This window comes from Haemaphysalis longicornis, unplaced genomic scaffold (assembly GCF_048455015.1).
Source record: "Haemaphysalis longicornis isolate Haplotype H1 unplaced genomic scaffold, Haemaphysalis longicornis Haplotype H1 scaffold_1, whole genome shotgun sequence".
In the NCBI taxonomy this organism is placed as follows: Eukaryota; Metazoa; Arthropoda; class Arachnida; order Ixodida; family Ixodidae; genus Haemaphysalis; species Haemaphysalis longicornis.
Window position 1 is genome coordinate 160619012 of NW_027526203.1, and position 16392 is coordinate 160635403.

At 51.2% G+C, this 16392-nt stretch overlaps 1 protein-coding gene across 3 annotated transcripts in view; it reads left to right on the top strand.

Annotated features, from left to right (window-relative positions):
* The window catches only part of LOC144166954 (uncharacterized), a 58289-nt gene that overhangs the window by 22050 nt on the left and 19847 nt on the right, over positions 1–16392 (top strand). Inside the window, exon 3 of one of the 3 annotated variants that reach the window (XM_077696391.1) lies at positions 6897–7130. In XM_077696391.1, the coding sequence (XP_077552517.1) occupies positions 6897–7130 (234 nt within the window). The remainder of the gene's footprint in view (positions 1–6896; positions 7131–16392) is intronic. The other 2 variants (XM_077696397.1, XM_077696400.1) reach the window with 2 other exon arrangements.

The following is a 16392-nucleotide window of genomic DNA, read 5'->3' on the forward strand; positions in this document are numbered from 1 at the left end:
GGATAGAGCAATGCATTATAAAAGGCGCCGCGAACATCTCGGCAACCTCCGCAAAGCAACAATGGTACTTCCCTCCCAATCTAAATTCATGTCACGGAGACACGCTACATATATTAGACAGGCGCAGACATTGTCCCTCCCCTGTGATCTGTTCCTCCACTACATACAGAAGTCACCAGGCCGTCCGCACTCTCTCTCTCTCTCTCTCTGCGGTGGCTATCAGGACAATGAACATACATATTGGCGCTGTGTACGGGCGACCTCGTCTTCCACATTTCTTTCGACCAACCCCTTCCCCCGTGATATTCCCTACTTGTGGTCTAGCTGGGCCGCTCCCCCTTGAAAACCTACGGGCAGCCCTGTGGTCCCTCTTGGCTGCCCACATTGAAACTCTGTGCACCTCCGCCAAGCCCGTTATCGTCGGAGGACCATGGGACACCCCCTTCCTACGAGGACTCATAACTCCGCGGCTCGGACTTGAGCTGCAGAATAAAGTTTCATCTCTCCCTCTCTCTCTCTCTCTCTCTCTCTCTCTCTCTCTCTCTCTCTCTCTCTCTCTCTCTCTCTCTCTCTCTCTCTCTCTCTCTCTCTCTCTCTCTCTCTCTCTCTCTCTCTAGAGGCTGTTTGTCGCCGCCTGTAATTCTGTAGCCATTTCTTCACTGCGTTTGTAGTCGACGGCTTCAACCGACACTGTGAGGTCGTCAGCGTAGATAGCAAAACGAGCCGTAGTGTCCCATTCCATATTTCAGGCTACGCGTGCAATGGCCAATTAATTATAATGGGTCCAAGTACAGAACCCTCGGGAAAACACCCATGTCCAGATAAGGATCCGTGCTGTTGAGCCGAATCGGTCGATTTACAAGAAAATTGCGAATCCAGCGTTGGACCCTCTGACTGGGAAAGGCCACAGCGAGCTCCTCGGGCATCGGCGATTGACAAACGTTGCCGAACGCTTTTCGCAAGTCGAAAGTGAGCACGTGACCTGGATTGCCAGTCCGTGATGAGCGATGAACACGTAGGAGCAGTCAAAAGGGTAATGAGTACCTCGGTGAGGACGGAATCCGGTTCGGGACGGGTGAAACCGCGGACGCACATATTCCGTGTAATAATGAAGGTCGTTGTTGATTAGGCGCTCAATAAGTCTGCAGGTGGTGGGCGTAAATAAAATTGGCCGAAGGTTAGTCAGCATGGAGGGGTACTTGTTTGGCTTGTGTATTACTTGAACTAGCGTCAGTCTGAGGTCATCGGGAACATCTCCCGAGATGCAGTAAGTATTAATCATGTAATATTGAGTGTGCAGAGTCATCCAAGTTACGCAGGTGCTGCCATGTCACACGACCATGACCAGGGGCAGAATGAGGTTCGCCCTGGTGAAGAACCGCCTGAAACTTCCCCATGGTGAACGGGGCATCGAGATGCGTATCCACGTCCAAAACCATAATGGTCGGCAGCGCAGGGTGGGGACTAAGAGAGGCGTGAGCGGAAAACGTCGTAATAAGGCGATGTTCAACTTGCTGTGGTGTGTCTCGGATAGTGGGGGAAGCGAACAACGTGGGTTATGCGTGCACTTTCCCGAGAAGCTTCGAAATGGGCTCCACAGTTTGGAAAGCCTTTGTTCTTTACCAAGCTTCTCACAAAGACTATGTCAATAATCTTTGGAATGAGATCGTCGGTAATCCTGGATATGGTGTTGGCAACGAATCCGGATCAGGTCTTGCTGATGCAGTCGCGGCTTCGATTCCCTACCGCGGCGGCTGCTTTTCTGATGGAGGAGAAAAGCGAAAACGCCCGTGTGTTCGAGATTTCGGCGCATGTTAAAGATCCCCAGGTGGTCGAAATTAATAAAGAGCCCTCCACTACGGTGCGCCTCCTCGCCTGTGGTGCGTCGGCGCGTTAAACCTCATAATCAGGTCTTGCTGACGTTTCCCGTTGGTGAGGTAACTTGTGATTAGATATGGCACGCGCTTCCAGAGGTTAGTGAGATGTGCGTCCAGGGTACGTGTTGAAGAATCCCATCTGATTTTCTCTGTAGCATTGGATTTCTCACTGTCTATAGCAGCAGTGATTGCAACAGAGGATAGTATCTTCAGGGATATGAGTGGTGGTTTAAAAGGCTGTCCAGCTGATGTGCGAAAGGCCTTGGCGAGCGCGAAGGCGCTTTTCTATGACATTGAGGAGGATTGGGTAATCATCGCTTCCCCAAGTGGTGGTATAGGTGTTCCACGCGCTAATCGCCACAGTAGTGGCAGGGCGAACTGTTCTGTTTAGGATGAAAACTCACCCTGGTGGGAAACGTAGAGTCACTAAGAAGGGAGATACCACAATCGTCAATGGCCGCCTCAAGGCAGGAGCCTCGGCCATATGTAGAGGCATATCCCTGTGAGGTACTTTTCGCATTAAAGTCCCCGCCGATGATAACGGGAGTGCGCAGGTGCTGCGAAATGAGGGCCTGCAGCCAGTTATAGTTCATAGATTTCTAAGAACCGGTGACTGGACGGTAATACTCGGATGCTGCAATTAATGGCTTCCCGTCAGGAAGGCAAACCTGTACGAAAGCTACCTCGTGATCTTTAGAACGTGGCCTGAACGGTCAGCTGCAGCAATTTAGGTCCGATCGTACCAGAACAGCTGCTTGTTCAACTACTAGAGTCTTGGCGAGGGGTGTGGTCTTGCCCCGGTGAGTTATTGATGTTTCTGGGAGTTATAAACTTTATTTCTATATTAGTTCAGGAGTAGTGGCACTGGGGGGTCTTCTCAGTCCAGAACTCCCTGGGCGGTCGCTGCCAGGCGGGCCCTTTCAACCAGCCGAAACTGATCGCGGGAGTCCGGGCTACCTAGCTGCCCTCCGACTGCTCGGGATTGGGGGAGGGGATGGGTGGGAGGGATGGTGTGTGGGAGCACGCCCAGATGATATGGTAGAGTGTGCAGGGTTGAGGACAGTACTTGTAGGTGGGGAAGTAGGAGGTGGGGTGGATGGCGTCGAGGAGGGTGCCATGCGGGTATGCGCTGGTAGGAGGCGGTAGGTGGTGGCTTCTTCCTTAGTCAAGTTGTCGTGGGTAGTGTCCGAGGATATCTTTGTATTTTTGAGGCATACGCTTCCAACGGTGACGCTGTAGTGTTTGTGGGGAATGCCTGGCACGCGGGCGGCAGCATGAGCCGCCTCATTCCCCTTCAGAGACTCATGTCCCGGGGTCCAGAGAATGGCGAGGTAAGTGGGGCTAGGCTTGGAGTGTATTTGATGCGGAGGGCTGAGGGAGCAATGTCACTCGCAGCGTAATGGCGACAGGCAGCTTGCGAATCTGTGACTATGGCGGTAATGTCTTGAAATGTAGTGACTGCGACGGCTCTTGCGATTTCTTCTGCAGTTGTGGAGTGGATGTCAATTACTGTTTCGGAAGTCAGTTGAATTCCTCAGTTATGTACTGTGGTAATTGCGAAGGCTGTTTTAGCGGCATATTTGGCGGCGTCAACGGAGCGGATGTCTTGTGACTTGACTTGCAGCATGTTGAGAAGCATTCGAATGCGTGCTTATCGGCGACCCTGGTATGAACGGGGTGCATATTCTTGGGTATTGGGGCGACAGAGATGCAATTGTGCAGTTCCAGTGTAATGTGTTGGCGGGGGGGAGGGAGGGCGGGAGGGGGCGGCAGGAAGTTGGTAGGCGAGGCGATGGAGGAGAGGGCACCCAGTGTGTGAGAGCTTGAGCCGTTCGATCTGGTGGACATGATGCGCCTCTGGAAGTTTCTACCAGGTGTTATGAATTCTCATCTGTATTAATTTGGCAGTGGAAGTTGTAGAAGTTAATTTTGGGCTTGGATCGGGTCTATTGAAAGAGAATAAGAACAGGCAAAATTTGCGATGCGCTACTAAAAAGAATAGGAGCTGACTGATTTAAACGGCTGTTCCTCTGTAAAACGCAAAAGGACCGCTTCATTATCAAAGGGTAGGCGGTGGGTAACTTTTATAGGTGGTTGATCGCCTTCATTTGGCAGACCTGGGAGGGTTTGGAGGTATTTGATCATGGCAGTAGTTTGTTCGGCATATTGTTCTGTGAAGGTACGCAGCTTGTCCGTGTCAGCCATCCGAGCGCACCGTCCTTGCTGCAGGTGTCAGCGCAAATAAATTTTAGGATCTCCGCAATATCGTTCTGGTTAGTCGCTTTTTGCGAGGTGGGGCTTTTACTGCGGCTTTTAGTACTGCGGCTTTTTTTGTTCCTTGGGCATCGAGGGAGGGGTATTATGGAGCGACGACTTTGCGTACCATCACAAAATGTGCGCGCTCTGCATACGTTCCCATAACGCTCGACAACCTTGGCACTCTGCATGTTCCCTGGGCGTTCGCGCGAGCGGCGCCGAGCGGTGTGCTCCTGCGGTGTAAGGGTAGGTGCGCTGGTTGCTGTTACAAGATCGGCTGTCTGATAGATGGATTGTGGGGTTTACAGCGCCGAAGCCACACCTTGTCTATGAGGCCCGCTGTAGTGGAGGGCTTCGGATTAATTTCGACCCCCTGGGAGTCTTTAAAATGCTCCGAAATATCGAAACAGCGGCGTTTTCACTTTTCGCCTTTATCATAAAAGCAGCCACCGTAGCCATGACCGAGACCGTGACCTTGGGCTCAGTAGCACTACGCCTTCGCCACTGATTCACCGTGGTGGGTGGGAAATCGGCTGTATGGCAGCCGCTTCGCTCATAACCGAGCTCTCGCTCGACAAACTGGGTTTAGCCGCGTTAAACCACGGCAAAAATTATGGCTACGGCTTCATGCATATATGGTGTCCGAGTCGGAAATAGTTTTCTTATGGATGACGGCCCTCAACGTTCGAGAGAGATAAAATTTGCTCATACCTCTGGCCTAGATTGTATGTCACTTCTATGGAGTGAGCTAAAAAGGTTCACTGGTCTTCCACCTTGACCGAGTGCAGTAGCTCCTACTTTTTAACGGCGAAGCTCTTTAACAAATCATTTGTCCTGTACCCTGTTAAGCTGATAAGAACAGATAATGGAACTCCTCAGAGGACAGGGTGTACAAGGCCGAATTGACTGGACGCCGGGCCATGAGGACACGAACACAGGAAATCGGGCTGCCCACGAGGCAGCGCAGGAGAGCATCGCTCGTTCCTCTCCACCGAACTCCTCGTTGTCCTCTTCCACGCCCCCGGCTCTTCTCCTGCTCCGACTTAAGAAGGCACGACAACAGGAACAACGGATGGCCTCCCCCACAGGTTACTTGTTCAATGCCGGCACGCAACCAAGAGCGGCTGAAGTGTTCATAAATAAGTTTTGTGCTGACGCTGCGTATACTCCACATATAATTCAGAAATGGACCCGCAGACCTGAAGAACGGGAACATTGCCCTTATTGCAATATTGGCGTCAAATCTGATTTACACCATCTTATTTGGTCATGCGTATACTTCCAAAAGCATCGAACTCAGCTTCTATCCCGTCACACTCCGTTTACCTTCCCTGATATATCAGACAACATAGACCGCGGTGAGCTTCTTTCGGAGCTTGCTAGCTTCGCAATTAAGAGTGGTCTGGCGCGAGTCGTCTAGCAGGGCGACGCCTAACCCGTCACACTGACTCAAAAACTGTGAAGTGTGAATAAGTTTGAAATGTGAATTAAGTGTGAAATGTGAGCTGAGTGTGAACTAAGTGTGAACTGTGAAGTGCGAAGTGCGAACTAAGATCATATTCTATATACCCCCCTTCCCATCCCAACCCCAACCACCCCCTCATTGGCTATGGCCTTCTTTTGAAATAAAAGCTTCAACTAACTAACTGTACCCTGTTAAAAATACCAAGAAAATGCCGAGTGCACGTGAGCGCGTGGCTCGCGGTGACCGCCCGGGCTTTAAAAAGACAAAGAAAATTCCGAGCGCTCGATTGTGTGTGCGTGCCACGCGGCATCCGCCCAGCGTCCCCGGTACACGTTTGCCAAGCCAAGCACACCCACTTAGGGAGATTGAGGAATATTGGCAAAAAAAAGAACACCGTTGGGCGCAATCGTGGCAACATTTTCGCTATCGCAGTCACGCTGCTCGCGTCTCTCTCTAGTTATGGCTCCGTCCACGATATAGGTATGTGCATTCGTTATTCGAATGCGCTAGGGGTTAGTATAATAGCCCGTCTTAGAGGCGTGAAGGTTCAGTCGCAGGGATGGGTCGGCCACGGGTCGTCCGCACGCCCGATGAGAAGGCCGCTCGCCTCGAGGCTTGTTCAACAGTGTCAGTGGGGGAAAAAGTGCTAATGAATACATAACGTGTAATGTCCAATGATTAAAACTTACTCGTTGCTGTGAGCATCCGTAATTGATTGAGTTTAGCGATTAACGCGCCGACGCAACGCAGGCGATGAGGCGCGCCGTAGTGGAGGGCTCCGGATTAATTTTGACCACCTGGGGATCTTTTAACGTGCTCCGAAATCTCGTACACACGGGCGTTTTTGCTTTCCGCCTCCATCGGAAAAACGGCCGCCGCGGCCGGGAATCGAACCCGTGACCTCGTGCTCAGCAGCGCGACGCCTTAGCCACTGAGCCACCGCGGCGGGTGCGAGCTTCCCTATAGCAACAAATAAGAATTAAAGGTCGTTGCGGCAGCGAAGAAACAGCAAGCAGGCTGCAATCGTGGACTTAAACCGTCGTGATGGTCTTGAAGGTTGCGTACAGCTTCGTTACCTTCAAGTCTTACGCGTTAGTGTGAGCTTCCTTGCATTTTTTAATTTTGTATCTTGTGCTGGCAGTGTTGACATGGGAGGTCTTATGTCCCAGCAACACATCCGCTTACTAGGTCTCTACAGCATGTTAAGAGCAGCCTCGTGGCTACCTTTCTGGCTTATGAGGCCCCCGTTGTGCGGACAAAGAGCGTTTTCGGTTGGCCGGAAGCATGGCTATGTGCAGGATTGGTCGCGGCCATCGCAGGCCACCTCTTCAGTGCAGGCGGAGGAGGAACTGGCCCTGAAAGTCGGGGAGAGCCCATTCGCCCGACCGCTCAACCCGTTGCTAGTGCTTGCCATGGCGGCAGAGGCAGTGGCCAAGATGGACGCCGCGAGCAGGGACCATCCCTACAGCGTGGCCAACCCTTCGCCAGTTGCGATGAGCCAGCAAGAGCACCCGCATGGCGTGGATGCAACGGTGAGTGCAGCGGGCGCCCGCGTCACGTGGAGGCGCGCTATTCAATGGGGAACGCTATGGACCGCAAGCCCGGTTCTGGAGGTCGCTATATACCTGCATGCGTTCCTCTAGAGGAGGAGGCCACGTGGTCGTTAAAGGAGCCATGAAGAGAAAATACAACTTCGTTTAATTTGAAAGGACTAGGATACAGAATCTCACTCAGCTCCATTACAGCCACAAAAGATGTTTTTTTAACAAAAAAAGCAAGAAATATTTAAAAACTTTAAAAATTTGCGCCTCAGTGACGTGCTATGAGCAAGAAGGACGTCATACGGGCCAACAATAAAACATAATTTTCAGTGCGTTAACTGCACGTTAGCATTCAAATGATGCGGTCAAATGGAACTAGAGGCCCCATTATAGACGTTGAGTCATGTGTCGTCGTGACAGGTCAGTTAGGCGGCCGCCAATCGCACTAACAAGGTTCCGTGACGTCATAGAAAAGTTGCGGGAAATAGGCTAGGGGGTCGCGACTGCTTCACACGTTTTCTTTAATATCTCCGTTATTTGTTCGAATATTGCAATGATATTGGTATCATTGTTATCGGGACTAAGCCGTCTTTTTAATAAACTCAACTTGTAGTTTCTCTTCATGGTTCCTTTAAAGGGAACCAGACGCCACTGGCCACGCTGAGCGCCGGACTGTAGCGCCGATGCGGAGAAAAGTCGCGCGGCTGTGTGCGGGGGCCCGGTCGGCTTTGAACCGCCTCGACGTGATCGGGATGACAATGTACAGTCGAACCTCGTTGATACGTTCCTAAAAGAAAACACGAGGGAGAAACGTACTATCCAGGAAAACGTACTATCCAGGAAAACGTACTATCCGGTAAGAAACGTACTACGGGGAATTTCTTGTGTTCACGAATCGTACGAACCGAGGGCGTATCAACGGGGTTGTACAGTACAATCGTTCAATGCGCCGCTCCTTGCGAGGAGTACGCTAATGGCTGCGGCGACACCGGCGGACCGACTGCGTATAACTGCGTCGCCCGCCACAACTGAAGCTGATGTGTTGTGCTGTCAGAACGCACGCTTAATGCACCGCTCGCTGTGAAAGTGTTCGCGTATATAGTGGTGCTTGGCAGAAACAGCGCAGCAAAAAGGAGCCCCAGGCTGTCGCCACTCTCGCGTGTGCGCATGGTGGGGCGTTTAACTGCAGTCGCCGTTTGCGTTGCTCGATCGCCTTGGTTTCTCTAAAACAATATTCATGGAATTTACGAGTTAACTCCTTGCTTATTCGTTTATATTTCTGTATTACTGGAATAAAAATATTGCAGAGCGGTTTTTCCTGAAAGGTAGCTGAATAGACTTTCGTTGTTACATCTATAAGGCGAAAACATGAGGAGGTGTGATCTTAAAGGGCGCAAGCAATGGGAGATTCGTCCACACGAAACTGAAGCCCTGAAGCCACCACAAGAGTGGTCGAACGCGGTGAACTTACTATGGTACAGCGGCTAACAATGAGGACGCAACGGCGTCTTTTTTCGAAGAGTGGCGGGCCGAAAGAAGGAAGAAGCGCTCCGCCGATATGAGGGAAAGTGCTATAGCCACAGAAAGACAACAATATGATGCACATGCACAAAAAAGAAACAGGCAAGCCCCATCTGAGCCGGCTTAGTGCCGCAAATGGTCGAACTGTGGCGTATTTTCGCACCTATATTTACCCGTACCGTATACTGTGTGTTAAACCTTTCCTTGGCGTATACGAATGTGCCGCCCGCCTGACGTCGGCGGCTCGTGCTATCGCGGCGCCAGAGAATGACGCTGTGAGACCCTCGATCGAACCCCTTTAACGGCGATGGCTGAGAACAAACGTACAGTCGTGATGATTGTGGTGCGCTATGTGCCCGGAGCTGCGTCTTCCTCTTCTACAATGCCCAACACGTGCACTGAAAGCATTGGACGCGCAATGGGGCCACGCGCTCTACATAGCACGTCGGTGCCTCGTTGCTATCACGACATCGGCGCTCCAATGAGCGATGGCGAATATGCCGATCGTAGGTCGGCAGGCTCACTCCCGAGTGCACTCACTACTCATGAGTGGGTGGTGAGTGAGCCTCGTGATCGTTTAGAACTGGCGAGTGGGAGTGCGAATGAGTGCGAGCCCCACGCGCGGTGAGTCACGCTCACCACTCGCGAGTGCACTCGCGCTACTCGCGTAATTTGCGGGGCTTACCGCGGTGAGCGCCACCATTGCGCTTGTACCAACCCCCTCTTTTTTGCTTGTACTCGCTGTTGGCTATTCGTGTCGCAGGAGCCGCTCGCTGTGATGGCTGTTAATGGCGGGATTTCTTTTAGCTTCGGATATATGTCGTCACTGAGCTCCTGCTATGGGGAACCCTAGAATTAGCTCTCTGGTGGCGTGTTGATTTAGGAATAGGATTTGGATGGCCTTGTGACGCCGTAACGCACTAATACTGCGCGGTTTCATGACTCGTGGAGGGTCTGCTGCACACATTTGCGTGCGAGGGGAGACGACACGTGGTGAGCGCGAGCGCGAGTGAGTGCGAGCGGTGACGGCGAATGGTGAGCGTGAGAGTGCGACTGTTGATGGGGAGTGGGGAGCGTGACCGCCAGGGAGTGCGAGGGGTGAGGGCGACTGGTGGGCGTGAGTGTGAGTGAGTGGGTGAGAAAAAAAAATATTTTTAACACGAAAGTATTTTATGCCTGGGTTCACAAACCTCACCGACGTCATATCCGTCACGGAAATGACATCACCAGAAAAAGTTCCATTGGCGCGGCGGCGCTAGGTTTCGAGCCCACGATCACTCTGGCCGTAACGGAAGGTGAGAAACGCTGTACCGACTGAGCCATACTCCTCTTTTTTTTTTCTTTATTACCAGTCTTCAATACACACTTACAACACAAAAATAACCACACTGCATTTGGTACAACACACACCGACATTAACATACCAGCCGTGTCTCCGGCTAGGCTTTGCCATTTAATCATCACGTCAGCGAAATTAACGGCTCTAGAAAATCCAACCAATCTGGTACTGGCTGCTGGACTCTCAGCCCCTCAACGAACTGCGTGACACTCTCCCGCAGAAACTGCCCGGCCGGTCGGGCATCCACGTCGCCATGGAGCCACGCCATGCGCGCCCTCCATATGCTGTGAAGGCCCAGGAGCATTATTAAATCGTAGGGGACTCCTTCGTTATTCTCTGTAGGTAAATACCGTATACCATGCGGGGTAAGTGGAAAGTCTTTGTGTAAAGTTCGCTGCATAACATCCCAAAAGTGAACCGCCATCCAGCAGTGTATAAAAACGTGGTCTATGTTATCCGGTTGTTTACAAATTGGTCAGTCAGTACCCCACGGTTTATCTAACCCCTTTTCTTTTAACCATGTTTGCACAGTAAGTGTCTCCGAATGAAGTTTGAAAAAAAAAAAAGGACTTCACTCCCGGTTTTACAGCCATACGCTTAACTCTTTTCAGTACATCCTGCTCTGGGCCTTCTTTGTACAGTTCTCTATATCGCGGTATCGGGAACAGACTGTCGCAAACATCTTTATATAATTTTCTACGTGACACTGTACTCAAATATTCCATCGAAAAACGAGTTGACAGAAACCTGAGTGACATGACAACTTCTTTAAAATATCCTGAAATCCTTCCCTGTATGTGCAAACTGGATACGACAAATTCCGGCAGTGCTTGAGACAGCCGCACCTGGCAAACTGTTCGCAAAAAAGGATCGCTTGTATCGCGAAGAAAAAGGAACCTATTCACCAACTGGCGGACAAACAGGTGCGACAACCCAAGACCGCCCTCCTTGAGGCGTCGAAAAAGGTTATCTCTACTGCACTTTTCCCATGTAGATGACCAAATAAACACAGCAAATGCACGATGCATTTTCTGTACATTCAAACGCGAGCAGTGCAACACTTGCATAACGTACCAAACTTTGGCAATAAAAAATAAATTACAAACAGTCGCTTTAGCAAACATTGAAAGAAAAACCCCTTTCCACTTTTCTGCCCTGTCGCGTATGTCCTGCGTTCGGGCACGCCAATACGGTTCGCTGTCCTGGTAGCACTCCAGTGGCGTCCCTAGATACTTAACGGGACTGGTTTCCCAGCTCACGTTGGCAAAAAATTGCGGTGTCAAAGACCAGTCCCCATGCCAGAATCCCAAACATTTCCCCCAGTTTACCCCACTACCTACGGTTAACCCAAAACGTTTAACAATGTCCACCGCTTTTGTAACACTATCCTTGGTCGTACAGAAAAGAGCAATGTCGTCTGCGTAGGCCAGAAGTTTTACCTCTGCCTCGCATAGCTTAAACCCGCGAATGTGTTCACTTTCAATTATATTTAAGCAGAGCGTTTCGATATACAGGCAGAAAAGAAGTGGGCTCAGAGGGCAGCCCTGGCGCACCGACCGTTCCACGCTAATGGGGGCCCCCAGCGTCTTGTTTACAATTAATCTCGTGGTGCACTTCCGGTACGCCAGAGCCACCCCCTCCTTGATGACTGTTCCAACGTTCACATGATCTAAAATCAGCAACAATAATTCATGGGACACACAGTCAAACGCCTTCTCCAAATCAAGCTGGAGAACAGCCACGCGAGCTCGGGCAGCGTCGCAGCATTCCAGCACACATCTCGCCTTGTGTGTGTTTGAAAAAATAGTGCGTCCTTTTATGCCACACGTCTGGTGTGGCCCTACAATCTGCTTTATGACTGTTTGAATTCTTTGTGCAATCACCTTCATAAAAATTTTGTAATCGACATTTGTCAAGGATATAGGGCGATATGCTGCAACCTGTTTAAGTTTCATTCTGAGGGAGCAGCGCAAACTGACAGGACAAAGGGAGGACACAACACGAGCGCTTGTTGTGTCCTCCCTCGCGCTTGTTGTGTCCTCCCTCTTAAGCGCTCGTGTTGTGTCCTCCCTTTGTCCTGTCAGTTTGCGCTGCTCCCTCAGAATGAATGTATACCAACTGGCCCAGTTCTCGACCTTGTTGCTGTTTAAGTTTGTCCGTGTCCTCTGTTTTAGGTATGAGTATCGTGTGCGCTTCTCCGTAAGAGGGTGGCAATGCCTTTAGTTCGAAGGCCTCGTTAAATAGTGCTGCCAAAAGTGGCGATAAATCGTTTTTGAAGGCCTTGTAAAAGGCTGCAGTTAATCCGTCTGGACCCGGTGACTTTCCGTTGTTCAAACTATCGATTGCACATTCAACTTCAGCAACTGCAATAGGCTGGCTTAAACTTTCTTTGTAGTCTTCATCAATCCTTGGAAAAGCACTGATAAACTCAGTTTTTAAGGCCTCTACCTCAGCCCTGCGGTAGGCAAACAAATCTTTGTAGTAGTGATGAAAAGCCCGTTCAATCTCTTGCTGATCACCCGTCACCCGTCCTTCCCACTCTATCTCCCTTATATGATTACGTCGAGCGTTCGCCCGTTCTATACCCAGCGCACGCTTGGTAGGGGCCTCTTCACCGGCTAATCGGTCCACTCTCGCTCTCACGAGGGCTCCCCGGTAGCGTTCATCGTCAAGCGCCTCAAGTTTCTGTTTCATTTTTCTGATATCCTCACTAAACACCCCAGGAGCATTGCACTCTTCACGGATAAGTTTTTCTAGGTTTCACCTTAGTGTCTTTTCTATAATTTTCTGTTCGTATCGTACGATAGTGGACCTCTCAATGGCCCTTATTTTTACCTCCTGTTTACACCATTCCCACTGTTCACCGATTTTATCCCCTTCTATTTTCCGAATCAAACCACTGGCTTTTTCAAAAAAGATTTCATCCTTTAGTAACTTATCATTTAATTTTCATAGCTCCCACGTGAAAGGATTGGTCCGTTTCTTGTATCCTAGATTACACACCACCAGGCAGTGATCTGAAAATGATACAGGCTTTACTTCGTAGCCTTCACATTTTTCAATTAGATCACACGATACATACACTCTATCCAGTCTAGCGTGACTGACTCCTTGAAAATGTGTAAATTGCACCTCCCGTCCTCCCTCTAGACATTCACCCACATCCACTAAGCCACAAGTATTTATTATTTCCTGCAGCACAGCCGTGCTCTCGTTACGAAATGGCCGATTACTAATCTTATCTCGCGTGGATAAGACGCAATTAAAATCCCCTAGTACGACAAGACGCTTGTCTGTCAACAGATGCGGCCTAATGTTATAAAATTCAGCCCTTTCTCTAACTTCATTCGGCGCGTACAAGCACACTATTCGCCACTCTTCACCACTCAATACTACATCGCATACAACGAGTCGCCCTGACAAGCCAGATCATACCTCTCGCACTCCAAGCCCCGGCAACTTTTTCACCAATAACATGCAGCCAGCAGAAAAGCCAACTGCATGGCTGACGCACACATAATACCGCGACGTGAAACGTTGCACCATGTCCCCGGTCTCCTCCTCCCCCTCTACCTTTGTCTCCTGAACCGCTAAGACGTCTACGTCTAGATCTGTTAGCAGGCGGTGCACCTGACTCTGCCGTCTTTTACTCGAAAGACCGCGGACGTTTAGGGTAGCTAGGTTCAGAGAAGACATTTCCCCGTGAAGAAATGGAAACCGGGGGCATAATATTCACCGCTCACATCCAGTGCGTCGCTAAGCGACGCGTTTGGGCCCCGGGTCGTCGAGCTGTTTTTGAGACGCTCCCGACGCCTCTATACTCCTGCGTTCCACCGCGACGCTTGGCTTAAGCCGCGTCGTCGAGCGGCGTCCCGGCGTCGTCTTCATCGGCGGCTCGTCGGCCTGAAGTGCAGGGTCGCTGACGCCACCCTCGGCAACGTCGATGTGGCACCGTTTGGTGACCGGGTTCCCGAGCACGTCCACGGCATCGGGGGCGTAGTTGACCGTTGCCTGGGCGTTCGTTCGGGTGCCATCGTCTTTCGACAGGTCATCCGTAGGAGCCGAAACTTGCTCCGGCACGTCGTTGTCTCCTCCGCCTGCTGCCGCTATGACCTCGCAAGCGTTCGTTGACGTGGTGGCCTCTTCCTCCGTCTTTTCCTGATCCCCCGTGCCCTTGGCTGCTTCTTCGGCCTCCTCGGCATCCATGAGGTGTTCGGACTCATCGTCGTGACCCGGTGGCCCAACCGCGCTCGCGTACGACCTCGTGCACTGGGCCTCAGCATGGCCAAAGCGTCGACACAGGGAACACCGAGGCACCTTGCACTCCCGTCTCACGTGCCCTTCGCCGTTGCAGCGAAGGCACAGCATGGGCCGGCCGGACACCACGACGAGAGCCAGTTCTCCGGCAACACGAATTTGGTGAGGTAGGTCACCGATCTTGACTCCTGACTTGAGCTTGAGAAGCACAGTCCTCGTAGTAGAAGTCTTTTCGTTCACGCCGGCGACCCGCCAGCGTTCCCTCGTAACCTCGCTGACTCTGCCGTAGGGCACGAACGCTGAACGGATGTCCTCGTCTGCCACCCCGTGCAAAAGCCAGTGAAGCTTCAGCTTCACCTCCTGATTCTGTGCGTCGATGACGAGGCAGCGACGCCCCTTCACCTGCAGCTCCGTCGTGGTCAGCATTTTCTTTGTCGCTTCTGCAGTCCTAAAAGTTACAGCCCAAACATGATTGATTTGATAGGCACCCAAGGAAATTACCTCGGGCAGTGCACCAAGTTTGGCCAGAGCGTCCCTGAAGTCTTCGACTCGGTACGGTCGTCCCTTTACATCGGCGTGAAGAAACACGGTGTTGAGCACAATGCGTCCGGTAGGCAGCGTCGGCAAGATAATCTGAAAATCCTGGGTTTCTTTTCCTTCGGTCTTGTTTCCGCGGTCGGCGTCGACCGCTGTTGCCGCTCGAAACGAGCTCATGATTTCACGACCGTTCGCCTCGGTGACCGGAAGTGGAATGCTGAGCCATACTCCTCGCCGCGCCAGCTGCGCTCTCCGCCGCTCACCCCCTCTCCTCTCCGATAGCGAACACTCTCTCGCGAGGTGCATTGTATTGGATTCGATTGGATTGGCTTGGATTTGGATTGGATAGGATTGGATTAAAGTGCATTGTGTTGGTTTGTGTTGCGTCATAGCCGCGGCAGACGGACTGGCGCCGGCGCGTCCCCTCACCGTTATGCGCGCTATAAAACGCGGTGCCTGCGCCGCTCCGCTCCATCGTTCCAGCGCCGTTCCTCCGCTGTCCAACGCTGGAACGTGAACCCCCTATGCGTCGCATCTACACAGGGGTTCCCGCGAGGGGAGGTGGGAGCTTTAATTTTGTTATTGCCTTGGTTTGACAAAAACATGCACCAATAAACAAAACCAAAAACAAACGCTACAATGATAAAACTGCTAGCCGACATCTTGCTAGGAGAAAGACGGTTAAAATTGCTTCAGGTTTGTGAGCGTCTCCATCACGGGCAGCCAGTCAGGTGGATCGGGCTGAGCTCTCCAAAATTCAATTATCATCCTCATAGACTGGGCGAAGTATTCTTTAGCACACTTCGCTTCAACGTCACGATGGCGTGTGGCCATACGTGATTTCCATATTCCGTGCAGAGCCAGAACCATTACGAGGGCGGAAGGTACACCATTGTCGCTATCGATTGGTAAAAACCTGATTCTGTGAGCGTCCAGTGGGAAACCCTTTTTTAGGATTCGCTGAAGCACGTCCCAAAAAAAGACGCCGTCCCAACACTCTAAAAACGCATGTTCGACCGTCTCGGGCTTTTTAAACAAGTATCAGTCGACCTCCCATGAAACGTACAAACCTTTCTCTTTTTGCCACTTTTTTTACCGGCAAGACTCCAGCGTGAAGTTTGAAAAAGGTCTTCACCCATGGTGGCACCTCCATTCATTTCACACGCTTTAGGGCATCCTGTCCTGGCCCTCTTCTATACATTACTCTATACACTGGAATAGGTAGTACTGTATCAACCAGATCATTCTTTTACGGGCCACACTAGATAGATACTCGAGACTGAAGCGGGCACATAGAAACTTAGTGGTCTGTACCACTTTACTGAAATAACCTCTGGTTCCGCCAACAGAAAAATACAGAGACGTGACAACGAAGTAGGGTAGCGCCCTAGACAGCTTCAATTGACATACAGTGCGCAGAAAAGGACCCCTCACATCTCGAAGGAACAAAAAACGATTAGCAACTTTTCTCAAAAACATGTGATAAGAAAAGTCCCCACGCACGCGCCGATACAGGTTCGTGCGGCTCGTTCGCTCCCATGCTGACTCCCAGATCAACACTGAAAAAGCGCGGTGCAAAGTCTGTACATTCGTTCGTGA